This window comes from Clinocottus analis, unplaced genomic scaffold (assembly GCF_023055335.1).
Source record: "Clinocottus analis isolate CAN_PGR_092001 unplaced genomic scaffold, fCliAna1.0.p SCAF_16, whole genome shotgun sequence".
Taxonomy (NCBI): domain Eukaryota; kingdom Metazoa; phylum Chordata; class Actinopteri; order Perciformes; family Cottidae; genus Clinocottus; species Clinocottus analis.
In genome coordinates, this window is record NW_027175887.1 from 15,280,467 (window position 1) to 15,297,453 (window position 16,987).

Sequence of the window (16,987 nt, forward strand, 5' to 3'; positions counted from 1 at the left end):
TGTATTAGTCATCACTCCTGAGACAGAAAGGCTAAATAGCAGCCGTATTAATTTATTCATGCGAGCCATCTCTTCCTTTTGCTGCCATAAATGCTAATTCAGTCTTGATTAAGCTCCTAATTTTCATCTTGTGGAACGATCAGACGTTAACAAATCTATTTATGAGTATTAGGATTTCAATGACAATGAGAAGTCGGCAATAATTTAAAGGAGTTGGTTTTTCGTGAGTAATCTAATTTTACAGTTACGTTATTGGAAACATGAATTCAGATGGAAAAAGGCAATTTAATGCAAATTCCTACCAACTTCTAGAAAGTTCAATGCTTTTTTTCCACAGATACAGACGTACAATCACCTTTTTTTTTTAAAAAAAGGTTATATTACAAGAAACATTTTGCAGCGTTCATAACTCATCGCATCCTCTAACTGTAATTAATCTGTGAATGAGCCGGAGCCTCATAGTGAGTTAAAAGGTGGAACGAGCTCCTGGGGCCCAAACACGGGGAGATAGCGCTCACGAAGCCGGCAATTCAAAAGGTTATTGTGTAACTTTTGGATTCATTGAACCTTATTGTAGTCAAACTTTCATAGAAAGAACACACCGCCATATGCATAAAAGATAAGAGTTGGAAAAAAGTTGCAGTTTGTATTCATCGGTCTGTAACTTCCAACATCATAACTCGACTTTTTCAGCAATCTGAGCCGCCGTCTGACACAAACCTTTGAATGTAGAATATTCATTGTAAAAAAAAAAGAAAGAAGGGTTTTTGGGAATCGATTGTGTCTAAAAACATATCGCGATACTCAACTGTATCAATATTGAATCATTCCCTCCATAATCTCAAATTACCATACGAGTTAAAATGAGCTCATGAAAGATTTATCAAGAAAACATTTGCAGCATTTTACGCGAAAAGATTTGCAAACATCAAACAACAAAAGTGAACACGAGCTAACACTGTGAAACATTACTTGTCTTTTATTTTGAAATCCATTGATCCTTTCTCAGTGTAGACAATAAAAGCATTCAGGAAATGATGTTTCCTAAATACCAATGACTACTAAGAATACATGTGCTTGGTTGTTAATCAGATATTCGTACATGTGAAAGGAAAGGGGAGGGGCCAAAATAGCCACGCCGTCCCTAATAAAGCCTGAATCAGAACCATTTTATTGCCATGTATGTTTTCACAAACACGGAGACAAGGAGATCCTCTACTGCAAGAAGAAAGAACAACCGTCCACACGTCACTGTAGACAATGTTATATTTGCGAGGCCACGCTGTGAATCCCTCCTGCAGGTCTCTGTGACACCAGACATACGAGCTGCGTCTTTTGCAACGCAGCATTGATAGAAAACATCCTTTTACTCCGTCGCCAGTGGATCAGAACTCTGGCGCTGACAGAATCAAATCAGTGTGAGAAACAAAAAAGGGAGGAAGCAAACTTAATAAATAGCACTTTCGGGAGAAAAAAAAAACAAAAAAAACGCAGGGATTTTAAAGAAGACTCTGAAGAGGAAATCTTGTCTACTGGACTGGAAATATATTCCGCACAGGAAATGGACATCTCTGCACTGTCAGAGAGCAGAGCCTGACAACACTTGCGGCGTGCCAAGATTCAGTATCATCCCACTTCCCATTAGTCATGCGGTATGCGACTCTGTGTTCGCTTGTCCCTTCCGTAAGCTCTCAATGAGAGAATGATTACATATTTCTCCATGGCTGGCAGTGCACATTATTAGCATAAGCAGAACTGGTAAATGACTTTCTGCGACAAAGCAAATAGCACACCGACTGTGTCGAACAAACACTGTGGGGCAAACAATAACTTCAGAGAAAACGGGGCTCTTGAGGAATAGCGCGCTGATGATTCTTGCATAAGTTCACATATTACTGACGCTCTGCTGCCGCTGTGGTGCGGTTGCAGGGATGGAGAGATCAGCATCCGGCAGTGGGAAATGTGTCTTCTGCGCCTGCAGCCGTGAGGCTCACCGGCGCCTCAACAGTGCCACCTTTTGATCAAAGCTATCAAGTAAAAGCCTCTCCTTCATGTTCAGGCATCAAAAAAAACACACAAGTCTTGTGAGTCTCCAGGAAACATCTCATTGGAACAAATTGCTCGTCTCAGGATGAATATTTAAAACATCCTGATGATCACTTTACCGCCTTTCTGTACATTCGAGCGAGGAAGTACCTCTCGGCCGACTCCTTCCTGCTGGCGTTGGGCTTTAAAGTCTGAACGCGACCGAACGCGCTCGAGAGCTTCTCCTGGAGTTTGTGAGCGAGGATCCCGTCCCAGTATTTGCAGACCAGCGAGCCCCCCGGCTCTAAGACCCGCTCAGCCAAGTCGGCCAAAGAGAAACACGTCGTGATGAGTTTCTCGTGGTCCATCTCGCGGAAACCGCTGGCGTTGGGCGCCATGTCGCTCAGGATGACGTGGGCCCGGCCGCCGGGGAGCAGCTCCAGCAGCTTGGCGTGCGTGGCGGGGTCGGTGACGTCGTGGCAGGACAGGAAGTGGGCGCCGTCTAGAGACGGTATGTTCAGCAGATCGACGCCGACAACTGTGCCGCGTGGCAGCGCTGGATCTAGGACGCAAGAAAACCTGTCAACTGTAATGTAAAGGGAGATATTTCTGTGTGTACGGGAGCGTGTTAATGGGTTCCCCCCACCATCAGATTTGATGAATCCCCGGCTGATAAAGCAATGTGGTTATGTAACACACATCAACAAGTGATGAACTGCAAATAAGAGCTAATTATAATAGAGTATTCCCCACCTGATAACTACTACTTCGTTCCCTGTCTAAACAAATAAATACATCTTCCTTATAAACCTTTTATACTACAACAGCCATGGACTGGTATTACTCACATCCTTTTAAAGATGTCATTCCAGTTATGCAAGATTGTGGTTTAGCTACGGTTGGTCAATTTTAGGGTTTGCTGATTAACAAACATCTTATTTAACATCAATCTGCACCCACAACTCCACCATCAAGCACCAAGTAAAACTTTAAAAAGTGTCTCTCATTGCTTTACACTATTATTTATTGATCATTTTGAGCAGAAACGTATTTAATTCATTACAAGATGCTTACCTGTACCACAGTAACACATATTGTATTACATTATTACACCAAATTGTGTATATATATATATATATATATATATATATATATATATATATATATATATATATATATATATATAATATTATACAAGTATACTAATAGTTATTGTAATGTTAATGTGGTGCAAAATGACAACATCCTCCAGTACCAGTGATGATAAATAAAGATCAATCTGCTTTATTTTGGCCTTTTCATCCACAGATAACTGCAGTCGGGAGGGCACTGTGAAGGTTTGTGTACCCGTCTCTCCCCTCACCTGTCCCGGCTGAGTTGACCCTCCGGACGGCCACCTGGCTCCAGGCTCCGGGTGCAGCTCCGCAGTCCACCACGCTGCGCCCCGGCTGCAGGAGCCCGTACTTGTCATCTATCTCGAGCAGCTTGAAGGCGCTTCTGCACCGGAAGTGTTGTGCGTGGGAAGCTTTGACATACGGGTCCTTGAGCTGCCGCTGCAGCCAGCGCTGCTCGGCGGGAGTTCTGCTCTTCACGTTCTTCATCAGGGCCAGCGAGGAGTGCAGACACCTCCTCTGAGGGGAGAAGCGCCACATTGCACTGTTTACTGCGGTCAAGGATACGAGGCTCACGTGCAACGGGTGGTGAACTGCGCCTGCGCGGAGATGCAACTCCCCATTGGTCAACACTGTGCGTCAGTCTTACATGACCCCTTACTGCAAAACATTAACGACAACAGTTCCTACCTGGGGCTTCTTTTCGTAGTGGAATCTGTTTCTCGAGTCAAGTTAATTTTATGTTTAATGTTTTAATCCACCTACACTATTTTAATACAGTCATTTTCTACTGAGGGTTCCAGACAAACACAAACAATATATAGGTCACTTGAGTAAATCAGGCATTTGTGAACATTTAATGTATATCTTATCTTGATTTACCAAATTTCTGTGTGGCTATAAGATAATAATAACAATAATAATAATAATAACTATGCTAGTAGTAATATAAGCCTCCTTTTTAAATGTGGCACTACCTCATCACAAGAAGATGTGATGTTATTATGCCATTATTTGTTATTTTCAATCATTCATAATTTTGGCATATTATTCATATACGATATGTCTAAATATGTGTGCATGTCCTAAATAAAAAGTAAGTTAAAAATGAGTTAAAGTTGGGTTTGACCGGACGACACGTTAGTACAGTTTCTAGTCGGACGTACTTTAAAGTAACACACTCCAGCTCTTCCATTCAAACGATGGGACTCGTGGATCAAGTCTTCCGGGGATCCGACCAATCAGGGCTCCTTCTCGTCAGCGCGTCATATGACGACGTGAGTGTCGCTGCACGCGGGAGTCCTTCAACGTGAAGTCCGTATTTTTTTTATACTTCAACTTACTTCTCCTCGCGCCACAGAGCAGACTCTGAACAGGTGAGGAGGTAAACTCAGAGCCCACGCGGTGCACGAGCGTCTCACGATGCCGCTCTAGGCTTCCTGATGACGTCATGTTTGCGTGACTCTCCACAGGGGAGATGTTGAGCTCCACCAGGCTGCTGACCCTGGTGCTGGTGGTCCAGCCGGGCAGGGTGCTGCTGGGCATGAAGAAGAGAGGGTTCGGGGCCGGGAAGTGGAACGGGTTTGGGGGCAAAGTTCAGCCTGGAGAAACCATTGAAGAGGGGGCAAGAAGGTAAACATCTGCACGCCAGTTGTTGATGTGTGACGATGCAGTTTTATGCACAGGTTTGATATGAAGGTAGATTTGATATGAAGGCCTTTTTTTACCCGAGCAAATTTCTTGTTTGTAAGTAAATTTTCTCCAAATCTTTGCTCTCAATTCAAAAAATTGCTCTCTCAACAAACAAAAAAACGCTCTCAAAACTAAAATTTGGTCTAAAAAAAAAAATGCTCTCAAAATTTTTGAAATGACCTTGTGTCATTTCAAAAATTTGCTCTAATAAAAATAAAAATTTGCCCTAAAAAAAATAAAAAATTGCTCTCAAAACTAAAATTTGCTCTAAAAATAATGCAAAAAACACACTCAAAAAGCAAATAATTAAGTTTTGAGAGCGTTTTTTTTTTTTAAGAGCAATTTTTTTAGAGCAAATTTTAGTTTTGGGCTAAATGAATGTTGTGTATTTGTGTGTCTGTGTGTGTGTGGATCATCACTCATCGGCAGGACGTTTGTTCCGCGGCTCAAGGAAGGAAACCCTGAAGGCAGCCGGGCTCTGACCCAAGCTGTTGAGAGAAAGAATGCAGGATAATTAAATGAGAAACATCTCAAACCAGCGTTGGTTTCTGCTTTTGAACGAGAGCACCGTTAATGTTGGAGGACGCATGTGACCGATCGTGACGATGCTTTATATTGTGATTGCTTCGTTGGCAATCACAATATGTGATTAAACAACTGAAATAAATCAACTGCCGAGACTCAAAACTTCCTTTTTTTCCTTTCTCCTTTTTCTTCTGTTCAACTAAAACTAATATACATCGGATCTCTCAAGTGTGATTTCTAAGACTCAAGATGTTTAATCCTAGTGTTTTATTGTGTTTACCTTTGCAGGACAGTACACATCCGAGCAGATCCCCTTGAAGACTATACAGTATGTTTGGTGGTCAGAGTTGTTGGAGGAAAACACCACAGAGCTTTAAAAGCTGACTGCAAATGATTGTTCCTGAATGCACCGTTCCAGCATAATATTTATTTTTTTACATATTTTGTATCAGCATTTTGACATTTCTTAAAAGAAATGTGTCAAAAATGATCCTGCAAACCCAAAAGAGCCACTTGTTTCCCTGAGCTCTCAGCCACATCTCACCGTCTTCATCTACAAATATATCAGACGCATTAGAAAATAGTTTTTTCGTGGGCCGCACAAATAGATCATATGTCTGTAAAAAGCCGTGATATGATCACTTCACTTGCTTTTAGTGTCCGTGTGAAGTGAACTGCGAGTTTATGTTTTAAAATCCACCTCATCAAATATTCATTCAATGTTTGTTTTTTTCGTTTTCCAGAGAACTGCTGGAGGAAAGCGGGCTCACGGTGGATGCTCTGGAGAAGGTCGGAAACCTCAAATTTGAATTTGTCGGTGAAACGCAGCTGCTGGACGTCCACGTTTTCAGAGCCGACGCCTATAACGGAGAACCAACAGAGTCAGAAGGTTGCGTTATTATTATTATATCGTTTCCACACTGAAGAGGGAAGGAAGACGTTGGAAGATAATTGCAGCGTCATTTTCTTATGAAAAGTGATGATGATACATTTTAGGGGTGGGAGAAAAAAAATCAATACAGCATAGTATCGCGATATTTTGCGTGCCGATATTGTATCGATCTTTTATTAAATCAATTCTAAATGTTACAGTTTATTTTTTGTCGACAAAGTTTTTCTTTGGGGACAATTTGCGGTCAGAATATATCGCAATACTCAATGTATCGCAGTATCGGGATAATATCGGATCGTGGGACCTCTAATGATTCCCACCCCTCATCCATTATGGATCAGTGGAGCTAGAAAACCGCTCTATAGTATTTAAATAGCAGTTTTAAAACACTTAAAACAGGCCATGACATAAAGAATCGTGGACTCCGGAGTTGAAGAACTCCACATTGTTGTTGAACATAATTTCAAGTTACTGATGTGTGAAGAAAAAACTAAACATGTGATCAAGCAGGAAAATTGTCTTTTCACTTTTGGTTCCCCTTAATAAGCGTGACTTCCTTTTTCTTGGCTCTTCTTTGTTCTTAAAGTCAATCTACCGAGACGGTCTTGAGAATTGAAGCGGTTTCCGTTTGGACTTTCTAAAACCAAATTGACCCGCGCGATCCCTCTAAGTAAATGGATTGAAACACTTTTCTGGGAACTGAAACTTTTTTCACAGACATGACCGTGAGCAAGGAGAGCGCATTAGTTCTGAGGAAGAATCTCTGAGCGTAAGCTCTCTGGGGTGAAGTTTAAGAGACTGTATCTACACAAAGGAAAGAAGAGGGCCCTCCAAAGCAGGAATGCAGCGACCCGTGTTTCCTGAGAGTTTAGTCGAGGTCACCTGGTTGACGTTTCGAGACACGCTGCGAAGTGCAGCACTCCACCAAAGAGTCTGGAGGTCAAGAGAAGTCAAACAACACGGGTTGAGAAGATGAGTGGAGGGAAAAGCAAGTGCTGACGTTAGAGAAAAGAAAGAAAAGGGTCTCGATAGATCCTCCTGGGTGGGTTCTGGATTTTCAGTCTAAAAATTGCATTTTTCTTTTTATAGAACACATAAGGCCTAAAAAATGTACAAATAAAAAATGTTATCAATTCCATTATTCTTGACCTTCCTCAAAGAAGTCGTGGTAGATGATAAAATGCGTTTGATTTTTAGGTTTACTCATTGTTTCCTTCTGTTATTTTCTAGAAATGCGGCCTCAGTGGTTCGAATTGGACCAAATTCCCTTCAGTCAAATGTGGGCCGACGACGTCCTGTGGTTCCCGCTGATGCTCCAGAAGAAGAAATTTGTCGGCTACTTTAAGTTTCAGGGTCACGATGTGATCCAGAGCCACAAACTGGAAGAGGTGGAGGAACTGTGACACGGCCTGGAGGACATTTATGATGACTGGGACAAGGAAAAAAGAAAAATGGGCCTAGTAATGCAACTGTTGAGTCTTTGTTGTAAGGTGAAAACCCACAAACTAACACTTCATATGAATAAAAAAAATCAAAGCAGCATGATGCTAGGACATATCCATTCTGTCATTTTATTTTCAGGATAATTGATTCAACACAATTCAGCAAGGACATGTAAATATTTACAGTATCTACAGTAATCATTTTATTGGATTTCATATTCTGTGCAGGTTAATTAGGATTCCAGATACATTTTGTTTTGCATACTGAATGGCATCACAGCTCCTTCATAAAATAAAAGTTGATGCACATTTCCTTGTTTGCACGTTGGCATTTCAGGCAGTTCGGTGTGTTTGAGACGATATCAGTTTGTGAGGTAACGTGAGCACTTACAAGGCAACTTGTCCCTTTTTACATTTTCTACACACTGTTCTGAGAAACTAAAAAAGTCTGATTAGAAAGTCAATAACCAGATCGTGTGCAGCTGATCAGTGATAACATTAATTTAAATTAGTATTTCTCTGTGAAAAATAGCCTCCATCTATAAAGTGACACGGACAAAACATCTCCAGGTGAAAAGAAAGAAATAAAAAGTGGTTATTAAACGTTTAAATTTAATCTGTGCCGGAATCCGGTTCCATGATTTATTGCACCGCTGAGTAGAGTTATATAATTTCTCTTTGGTAGTAAATCAAAAGCTTATAGTGTTATTATTGACATAATGCCACCGGTGCTACAAGTTGTAATTGTTAATCAGTAAATCTCAAATCCCTTTTACTTGGAGCAGTGGCCTTTCAAAAGTAGCTTATAAAATAAAACCCAGAGTCAATCTAAGCAGAGAAAGAAGATGCGTCGCTCTCCATGAAAGTAAACGTAGAAGAAATGGCACAAAAATATATAAAGTACACGTCTACACACCCTGATGAACTCAAATCTGTATCAAAAACACACAACGCACAGTTATTCTGTGAGTAAAACCTTCACGACTGGAGATTCCCATCCTTCAATAAACTAAGACTTGCTGTCGCTCGCAATGTTCCTCAACTATCTTAGTGTGTAAAACTTTGATCAGGTTAGAAACAGGTGCTTTAGGGAAAGAGATGGACCGCATTAACACACCGGCATTAAACAGACTCCACGGTCTGTTCCAGTTACACGGCCGATGATCAAACCCCCAAAAATAAGATGGCATGAAATACAAAAAAAAAAATACTTGTTGAATGGAATGTATATTGTGTAGAAGAAGACTTTTCTTGAGCTCACAGAGCAAGTTATTTCCCAGTTTGAGATCAGCGGCGCTGCTTCTCCTGTGTTCAGGTCTCAGGCGGGAGGTTTCACTCCGTTTATTCCTCCAAAGAGACATCCGAGCTTCGGCTGGAGTTCGTTCCACACCGCTCCCATCTGGAGGGGAAAGCAAAAAGTTGTTTTGTCTTAACCCACATTTCCTTGAAACTGCCCATACTAATAGAACCTCAAGCATTCAAAGCATTGCCTGCAGTGGTTATGCTCTTCAGGAAACATTAGGTGTGTGCAGAAATGTTGCCCTATTGGAATTTGAGTCAAAAAGATTCAGTGCAGAGAAAAGATATCCTTACCGTGGGCTTTATTTTATTTAACTTTCACTCCTACATGTGAAATAAAGTCAGCTCAAGTGCTACATCAGTAGAGGGTTTCTTTGTAGAGATACCATCCACCATCACGGAGGTCTTTTGTCGGACTTTAAAAGCCAATTTAAAAACTGCTGTGACCCCCCTGAAGGGTCTGCAGAGGAATTATTTCCAGACGAGCCGCCTCACCTCTCGGTGTCCTTGGACCTGGGAGTTCACGAAGGCCCCCAGAATGTGGGATGTGATCGGGAGGTAGATGAAGATGAGCTGCGTCTCTTGGTGGAGGCAGAACAGGGAGAAGTAGTTACGCAGCTCCATGGTCTGAATGGCGTTTTCTTGCTAATAACAGAATAATTTTAAAAAAGGGTGACATTAGCACTTCTTATCAAATGATGAGTAATAATTAAAAAAAGAGACTTTTCTAAGAGATATTTGTGTATCATTCGCTCAGTGCTTTGAGACTGAACCTATGGAAGCCCATTTCCGCCACAACAAACACAACAAAAAAATTAGGACCAAAAATAAATAAAAAATGTATAGATTCATTTCTCTCCGGGAATTTTTTTTTCGTTGCCTGAAAAATTAGAACCAAAAAAAAAAAAAAAAAAAAAAAGAATTTGGACCAAAAAAAAAAATTGGACAAAAAAAAAAAAAAAAAAAAGATTAAACTTTTTTTTTCGTTGCCTTTTTTTTAGGTCAAAAAAAAAAAAGTGTATTAATTTTTTTTTCTTGGTCTTAATTTTTTATTTGATTTTTTTGTCTTTTTTTGTGGCAGGAATGGGCTTCCACAGAAATCTGACATTAATTTGATAAATGGCCATAAAAATAATGAAATGCTTCTCATTTTGGCGGCCTGTTAAAAACACTCTGCCTGATAATGATGTGATAACGTCAAGACGCTGAGTCTTAAGTTACTGAATCACGGTTAATAACTGACAGACAAGTCCTCTGGACCCGACTGAAGATGCATTGGCCAGAAAAACAGCCAACTGCCGCTCTTAGATCGCACAAACACACACGACGCACACTCACTAAGAGGAACGACAGTCACAAGATGAAAACCAACAGCAACACGAGCGTCTCCAGTAACCCGGATAATGTCGACTGGTATTGACGCCAACGTGACACAGCTTTGAGTCTATGTGAGAAATCATTTTACGTTCTTATTCATGAAGGAATATGATTGCGTCAGCCCCCTCACAAGGACTATTTCATAAGCATTGGTATTTGTGTTGTTGATTTCATTTCTCAAACTGGAAAATATGACAGTGTGATCATTTTAAACTGTTTAGAGGAAATATCTCCAGATATTTAATTTTCCCAAATGGATATTGTTTAACCGAAGCTATTGGGCCCAAAATGACCTTTTCCCCAGAGACTAACATTGGGAAAGAGACGTCTTTATTTTAGCCGATGAACTTCCCAATACCGACATTTAAATAGACCTTATTTAAATCACTACATCTGAAAAGTTGCAAAATGCACTGACAGATTCATACTTGTTTTACTTCCTCAAATCTTGTGAATGAGCCGGAGAACAAAGCTGGCCTGCACCAGGTCATTTTATCAAAGAACTTAAATTGATTTTATACTCTTTTTTTTGCTTCATGTGCCACTGGATAACTTTCTGAGGAAGGAACGTCATCTATACATCCGTGGTCTAAACGTATATATATATATATATATATATATATATGTATTGGAGTCCTGGCTGGTGGCGCATTAGGAGGTTTGTTCTGACTGTTTAAGAGGAGTGCACCAGCAACAGATACACCCGGAGCAACGAGTAAAACGCTGTGCTTTCAAACAGGAAGCATCCCGACGCTCTCGGAGCAGGAGGCACCTGAACGATTCGGGACTCCAGCTGCTCCACCGATGCCTGCTCTTTGGGCTGCACCGTGGCGCTCATCATCTGCCTCTTCATCATGCCGTACTTGTGCAGCGCTCTCTGGTGCTCGTGCAGCACGCCTTTCTCGTGCCGCTCGCAGAGATCCTGGAGGGGGGCGGCGTACAAAAAACACACAAAGCTCCTCTTATGTCCCTCAAAATGGCATGGCTATTTAAAAAACAACAGTGATACACAACAGGGGAATTGTTTAGACAAATGATGACATTCCCATACAGATAAGAGTTAATAGAGGTTATGGAAAATGACACTTTATCTGCCCACCAGTCCACTTGTTTAATCTCTGCAAACCACCCACTTCTAAGAACTACTGTTCCAAGTGAGATGAACAAAAAAGGCCGCATTGTCATTAAAATGACTCATTACATAATATCCTGAATTTAGTTACTAACTGACGCTGGATTTTCTGTAAATATACAGCTGCTCACTGTCTCTTTGTCATACATCAGGAGATTGATATTTTATATTGCATTGATGGATAAAAACAGCTTTCCAGTGCTTCAAGTGACCCTCATCGATCCAAATAAATTTAAATTAAAGTGAAGCTGACTTACTCTGTACGACTGCAGCAAATCCAGGAAAACATTCAGTTTTTCCACGACATCGTCCTCTTCCCGTCTGCCCTGCAGACACAAGCGAAAAACAACATTTTATTACCCAGCGCCGGTCTCGGGGGCGAGCAGGTGGCGGGCGAGGAGGAGCGAGGGCTGCACCTGCTGAGCGGCTTTGTCAGACAGCACAGCGAACTCCACAGACAGACTCTTCAGAGACTGACGTAGCGCCCCCCAGGTGCTTTGTGAGGAGGCCAAGGAGGGAAGAGGAGAAGCATCTGAGCCCAGAGTACTGAGGGAGGGAAAGAAAAAAGCAGCATTATTAAAAAAAAAAGGGGGCCAGGATGTGACATTGTAGTGTCTTAGATGCCAAACTCATTTCAAACTAGCGACCACGAACACAACAACGCCGAGGAATCTGGGACCTCATTAAGGGTTTGTTTTCTCAGTCCAAAAACCTCCGGATGCCGGCGAACGACTTCGTGCCCATAACAATAAAAATACCTGAGCTCTCTGCCAAACATGAGCAGATCAGTTGCGTTCTCCTTGGAGCGCTCCGCCATTTTCTCAGCGCGGTCCCGCAGCTTCTGGAAGCTGTTGTGAATATTTCTAATGAGCTCTCTGCTCGCCGAGAACTGAGCCTGGATGTCAGCGGGGAGATATTCCTATACGAGACAAATCCAATCGGTTTAAAATGCAGCGGATTGTTTGTGGGCGGAGGAGGGTTGTTAAAAGTACACGAGAGACAAACCTTCGCCTGGGTCGCGAGTCTGTTGGTCATGAACTCATCGCCCGTTTTCTTGTAAGTGTCACGCAGCTTGGTCTGCACATCCTGTTTGGGGAGGACGGGGGGTGAGGAGTGGAAAACAAAAAAAAAGACAGTGAGTAACTGGAACAGGATGCTCTTCACTGTCAGTCAGCATGACGGTAGCGCTAGTTGTTGCGCAACGGAAGCGAGTTTGCGGTGCATTGAGTACGTACGGAGCCGCTGAAGGTGAGGAAGGTCTTGACCAGCTCGTCCTCGGAGAAGAAGGGATGGCGAGCCACCAGGTTGATGAATCTGCCCAGAGCGCGTCTCCTCCCCTCGATGAACTCGCGGTCGGAGACGGAGGTCAGCACTGTGGACGGAGAGAACGCCATGAGAGGGGAACACTCTGGAGTCTCGACAGTTGGCATAAACTAATCTCTAAGCCATGTTTAGTGTTGATTTACCATTTGGAATAAATAGAAAATATAAAGAAATATCAGATGAGGACCACCAAAAAGTGCTGCTCCTCATCGCCGCCTAATTTAGCTGCTGCAAGCATAAAACAATCTTAATCTATCCGTGGTCAAGTTGCATTGTGGATAATGTAGGCACCAGGTTTTGACAAGGAAAAACAATACATGTAGTAATATGTATTGTTATTCATGCTGCATCTATTTTAAAGTTGTGCAACGCTGCAAAGGATCCTGGATGTTTATTACTGACCTTTCAGTAAAGCTAAAGAGTATTCCCAACAATGCTCTGAGTGGGTTCAGACCGAAAGACGCAGGAAACGCAGAAACAAAAGGAATAGAACGGTGAGCGTGTGGCAGTTCAGACGTACCTCCCTTCAGCATTCGTTTGGGCGGCAGCGCCGGCACGACTCTGTAGGCAAACCTCTGAAGCAAAACCTCATGGAAGACATCGAAATCACTGTAGCGCCGGTAAACTGAGTTCTTATAACGCTGCAGAATAAAAAACAAAGAGTGATAATCAGACTCACATAATAATGGAAGGTACATCTGGATGTCTTTCTTCATGCAGACTGCAAAATGAGAAGTTAAGAGAAACGTTAGGAATGCTGCTCCAGGTTTTCTTGGGATATACATGTGTGGGACCTCTTGCCTGGCTGGTGACCTGGTACTCCACATGTTTGAGGAACAAGCCCTTCTTCTCGGGTAGGAGCTCCAGCTGGACCGTGTCTCTGACCAGCAGCTTGTCCAGCGTCTGGGACATGGTCAGCACGTCCTCCTGAGCCGGCTGCATCCTCAACGCGTTCAGGTCCCTCGGCTCCCCGAGCTGAGGTTTTGGGAACTCTGCGGAGCACACGAGCAGCACCAACTTCTGATATTTGAATTGTTTTTTTGTAAGACACACTGGTGTTAAACCCTCGCTTTTCTCTCGGCTGACAGATTCCCGCTCATCTCGCTCCGTTTGTCTCCAGCGAGCCTGTAATTCATCCCTCTCTGTACATTCAGAGAGGGTCACGAATTGAATGTAATGCGCTGCGACCGATGCAGGACGCTTGTTCTTTGCGCACACGAGGAAGTGGCATGCAGCCGGCTGCCACACTGGCCCCACTTGAAATAACAGACACGGCCTTAAATAATCACAGAAGGTCGGGAATGAATCTAAAGTTGGCATAATGGCTACCTCTACGAAACCCATGAAAGTCCTTCCCTATCATCTTCCCACTGTGGCACGGACAGCTGAGGCTTCTCTACCAAAATAAAAGTCTTTAAGTCCAATTTATTTTGTTGTAAAAGAAACTGTGAATACATTTGTACAAATACATAATGTATAAATCCTCCCAGATGTCCCCCTGATGCTTTATAACCATCATGAGAAACCTTGAGACTATGCGAGCCAATAAAAGAGCGGTATGGCTGAGGAATCGTCGAGCTACTCATTAAGCTGAAGCTTCACCGTCACCGACCTTGTATGTAGATCTCCAGGAGCTTGGGACTCGGTGGCTTTCCTTGCTGAGCGAGGGCAATCAGGGCGAGCGCTTTGTAGAGGGACAACTTGCTCAGGAATCCATCCGAGGAGTCAACGCGCTCAGCAATCTGAGGAGGACGAAGACGACGTGAAAGATGTCCCGAGATCTCGATTCAAACAAACAAAAAGTGCTGGCTAGACACAAAGACGGTGGTGTGTGAAAAGGGAACTTCTCCTGGATGACGGACATGACACCAGATGTGTTGGGACGTGAGCTCATGCCTCAAAGTCTGACCGACTGTGAATACTGTGAACGCCCATGTCTTAAATAAGACCGTACGACTGTATCATCCTCGTTGCCAAACACTAATTCACAAAACATAACGTCTTTTCGGAATCAAACTAATATTAGAGCAACATACTGAAGTGTTTCACTTCTTCAGTCATTCCTTTGATTAGAAACAACACGGGGTGGAGGACTTTTTAATTCATGCACTCAATAATTATCTGATATTCCAGCCCCCTTGTGAGCCTATCAGTGGATCTAAGCTAAGAGTGGGTGGGTGGATGAATGGATATTGAAGTTATTATAGCAAGCTGCATCAGCTAGGCATAAAGACAATAATCAGAAAGGGATATTTCATTGTTTACGATGGGTGCTGCCTCAGTATCATTAAAGTTGTCTAACACCGTGTTTATAGGCCTTTGCTTGCTGCAGCCTCTCGGTTCATTCCAGTGTGAGCCCCTCACCTGGCCTACATCCGTCTTGGAGAGATCAGTCCTTTGGAGCAACCGCTGAAAAACTTCAACCTGCACTCTCTCATCCGTCCTACAGCGGATGGCCTCATACACTTCCCTGTAATAGGCAGGAACTGAGCCTAAAAGAGGGAACAACACCTACATAGCATCACAACCACCCTAGTGTGAGAAATATTGCATCTGCAGCTGACCAAATAATACCCATCTTCAACTTTAATAACCAGGAGTCTGACTTTACATCATCGGCTCTCACTAAGGAGGTTGTGGTTATGTTATCACCGTTTATTGGACAACCCGTTGATCTCCCATCATATGATTTTTATTGTCCCAAACACTGATTAGAGACAGTTTTGCTCTGACAGTTTAAAGGTAATCCTATCCTGTCTTAACAGTAGAAAGTAGCTGAGTAAGATAAAAAAAAAAAAAAAAGAAGATATGGAATCTGAGTTCTAACTATTAAACTGCAATACCCTTTTTCACGTGGCAGGGAAAAAAAACACATCAAAACTTTCACAAACCCTGGCATTATCTTTAACATGAAGAGTTACTGTTGCTAGTATCAAGAAAACAGAGACAGGCGAATCGAAATCACGTCAACCGCTCGCGTGGGGGTTTTAAGATGAAGCAACTTCATTTTGAGATCTTTATGTTCCCAAAAGTTCTCATCGGTTCTCTCCCACCGCGACATCGACCAACAGAAGGATCCACGTCTTGAAATAAACATCTAATCCAATACTTTTGACTGGCTTGACACCGCGAAGCCACACAACAACAGCAACAGCGCGATTACGGAAACGATAGGGCAACATTGCGTGAATTAGAGCGTAAGAAGTTCCCGCACTGTACCTTCATTGATCTCTCCTGCCATCGCTCAGGCGGTCATGTGAGCGCAGGAGCACCTCCATGTGATTTCCTGCAGAAAAGGAAAAACAAGTCATTTATTTCTTAAAGTTGTAGTGGACGCTGGTTAAAGTCCAAGTGCGGAGTGGAGCAATATAAACTGGCACTTGCACGCACCGGCGGACAGCTACTGACTGTGGCACAAGTCCTGCAGCAATCTAAACGTTTACGTGATAAACGTTTACGTGATTTTAAGGAGTGGAGAAGCGCTGGTGCGTGAGTTTGTGTCGAAGCAGCTCAATCAGCTGTTGCGTTCACGCAGTCTGCATATCACCAACCAATCCGAGAAATGCTTTATTAAGACTTCTCTGTTTCCTTGTTTCACTTTTGCACATTCATTTGGTTTAATTTAATATTCGACATTCCTTCAAACGCAGCCGAATAACTAACGTTGCTTTCAAATGCTCCTCGTGTGTTTCAGCTTCTGTGATTTTAATGTCCAAAAGACGACTCGCTCGATAATTAAATGCCACGAGTATTCGCAGATATGAAATCAAATGGCACAGCGATACAGTATACATCCAGGCATTTAAATGTACCTATTGTGTTTTTTTTTATGTAGACATTACTTCAATCATTTGGGTGAGAGATGATGCCTTGTGTAAGAAATCACAGCTGTCTTTAAGTGGTTGTCGTATGCATTGAATGCGTTGTAACTCTGTTATGTTGTGTATTTTGTACACATGGCATCTACTGTACTTCTTTACATTCCGGAAGAGTGATTCTCTGTCGCTCTTCCGAATGTGTATTCCCTTTGAATCCACTTTAAAGTTGTTGTTGGGTTGTTGTTGTTTTTTAGAGGGGGGTCCTTTTTCGGTGTGTGAGTCACAGGACAGAGGATGTGGTATGTGTACATATTTTAAAGTCCTCTAATTAATTTGTGATTTCGGGCTAT

General features: G+C 42.5%; 3 protein-coding genes across 4 annotated transcripts; 1 reads left to right on the forward strand and 2 right to left on the reverse strand.

Moving 5' to 3' along the window:
- Positions 1–982: 982 nt before the first annotated feature.
- mrm2 (mitochondrial rRNA methyltransferase 2) lies at positions 983–3,708 on the reverse strand. The gene is made up of 2 exons (XM_068579039.1): positions 3,389–3,708; positions 983–2,587 (listed from the first exon to the last, which is right to left on the reverse strand). Exons 1-2 carry the CDS (start codon positions 3,675–3,677, stop codon positions 2,157–2,159), a joined length of 720 nt encoding a protein of 239 aa, XP_068435140.1. The 5' UTR covers positions 3,678–3,708; the 3' UTR covers positions 983–2,156.
- A 711-nt stretch (positions 3,709–4,419) lies between these two features.
- Positions 4,420–8,274, forward strand: nudt1 (nudix (nucleoside diphosphate linked moiety X)-type motif 1). Of its 2 annotated transcripts, none has more exons than XM_068579507.1 (4): positions 4,420–4,513; positions 4,610–4,769; positions 6,098–6,243; positions 7,477–8,273. In XM_068579507.1, the coding sequence occupies exons 2-4, from the start codon at positions 4,615–4,617 to the stop codon at positions 7,647–7,649; spliced, it is 474 nt and encodes a 157-aa protein (XP_068435608.1). In that variant the 5' UTR covers positions 4,420–4,513; positions 4,610–4,614; the 3' UTR covers positions 7,650–8,273. The 2 variants fall into 2 exon arrangements, with proteins under 2 accessions (XP_068435608.1, XP_068435609.1); XM_068579508.1 differs by having other exon boundaries at positions 4,422–4,521; positions 7,477–8,274.
- Positions 7,818–16,080, reverse strand: snx8a (sorting nexin 8a). The gene is made up of 13 exons (XM_068579509.1): positions 16,039–16,080; positions 15,184–15,311; positions 14,432–14,561; positions 13,621–13,811; positions 13,340–13,460; positions 12,732–12,868; positions 12,502–12,582; positions 12,255–12,415; positions 11,913–12,042; positions 11,754–11,822; positions 11,137–11,286; positions 9,483–9,632; positions 7,818–9,087 (listed from the first exon to the last, which is right to left on the reverse strand). The coding sequence occupies exons 1-13, from the start codon at positions 16,058–16,060 to the stop codon at positions 9,007–9,009; spliced, it is 1,551 nt and encodes a 516-aa protein (XP_068435610.1). The 5' UTR covers positions 16,061–16,080; the 3' UTR covers positions 7,818–9,006.
- Between the last annotated feature and the right edge of the window lie 907 nt (positions 16,081–16,987).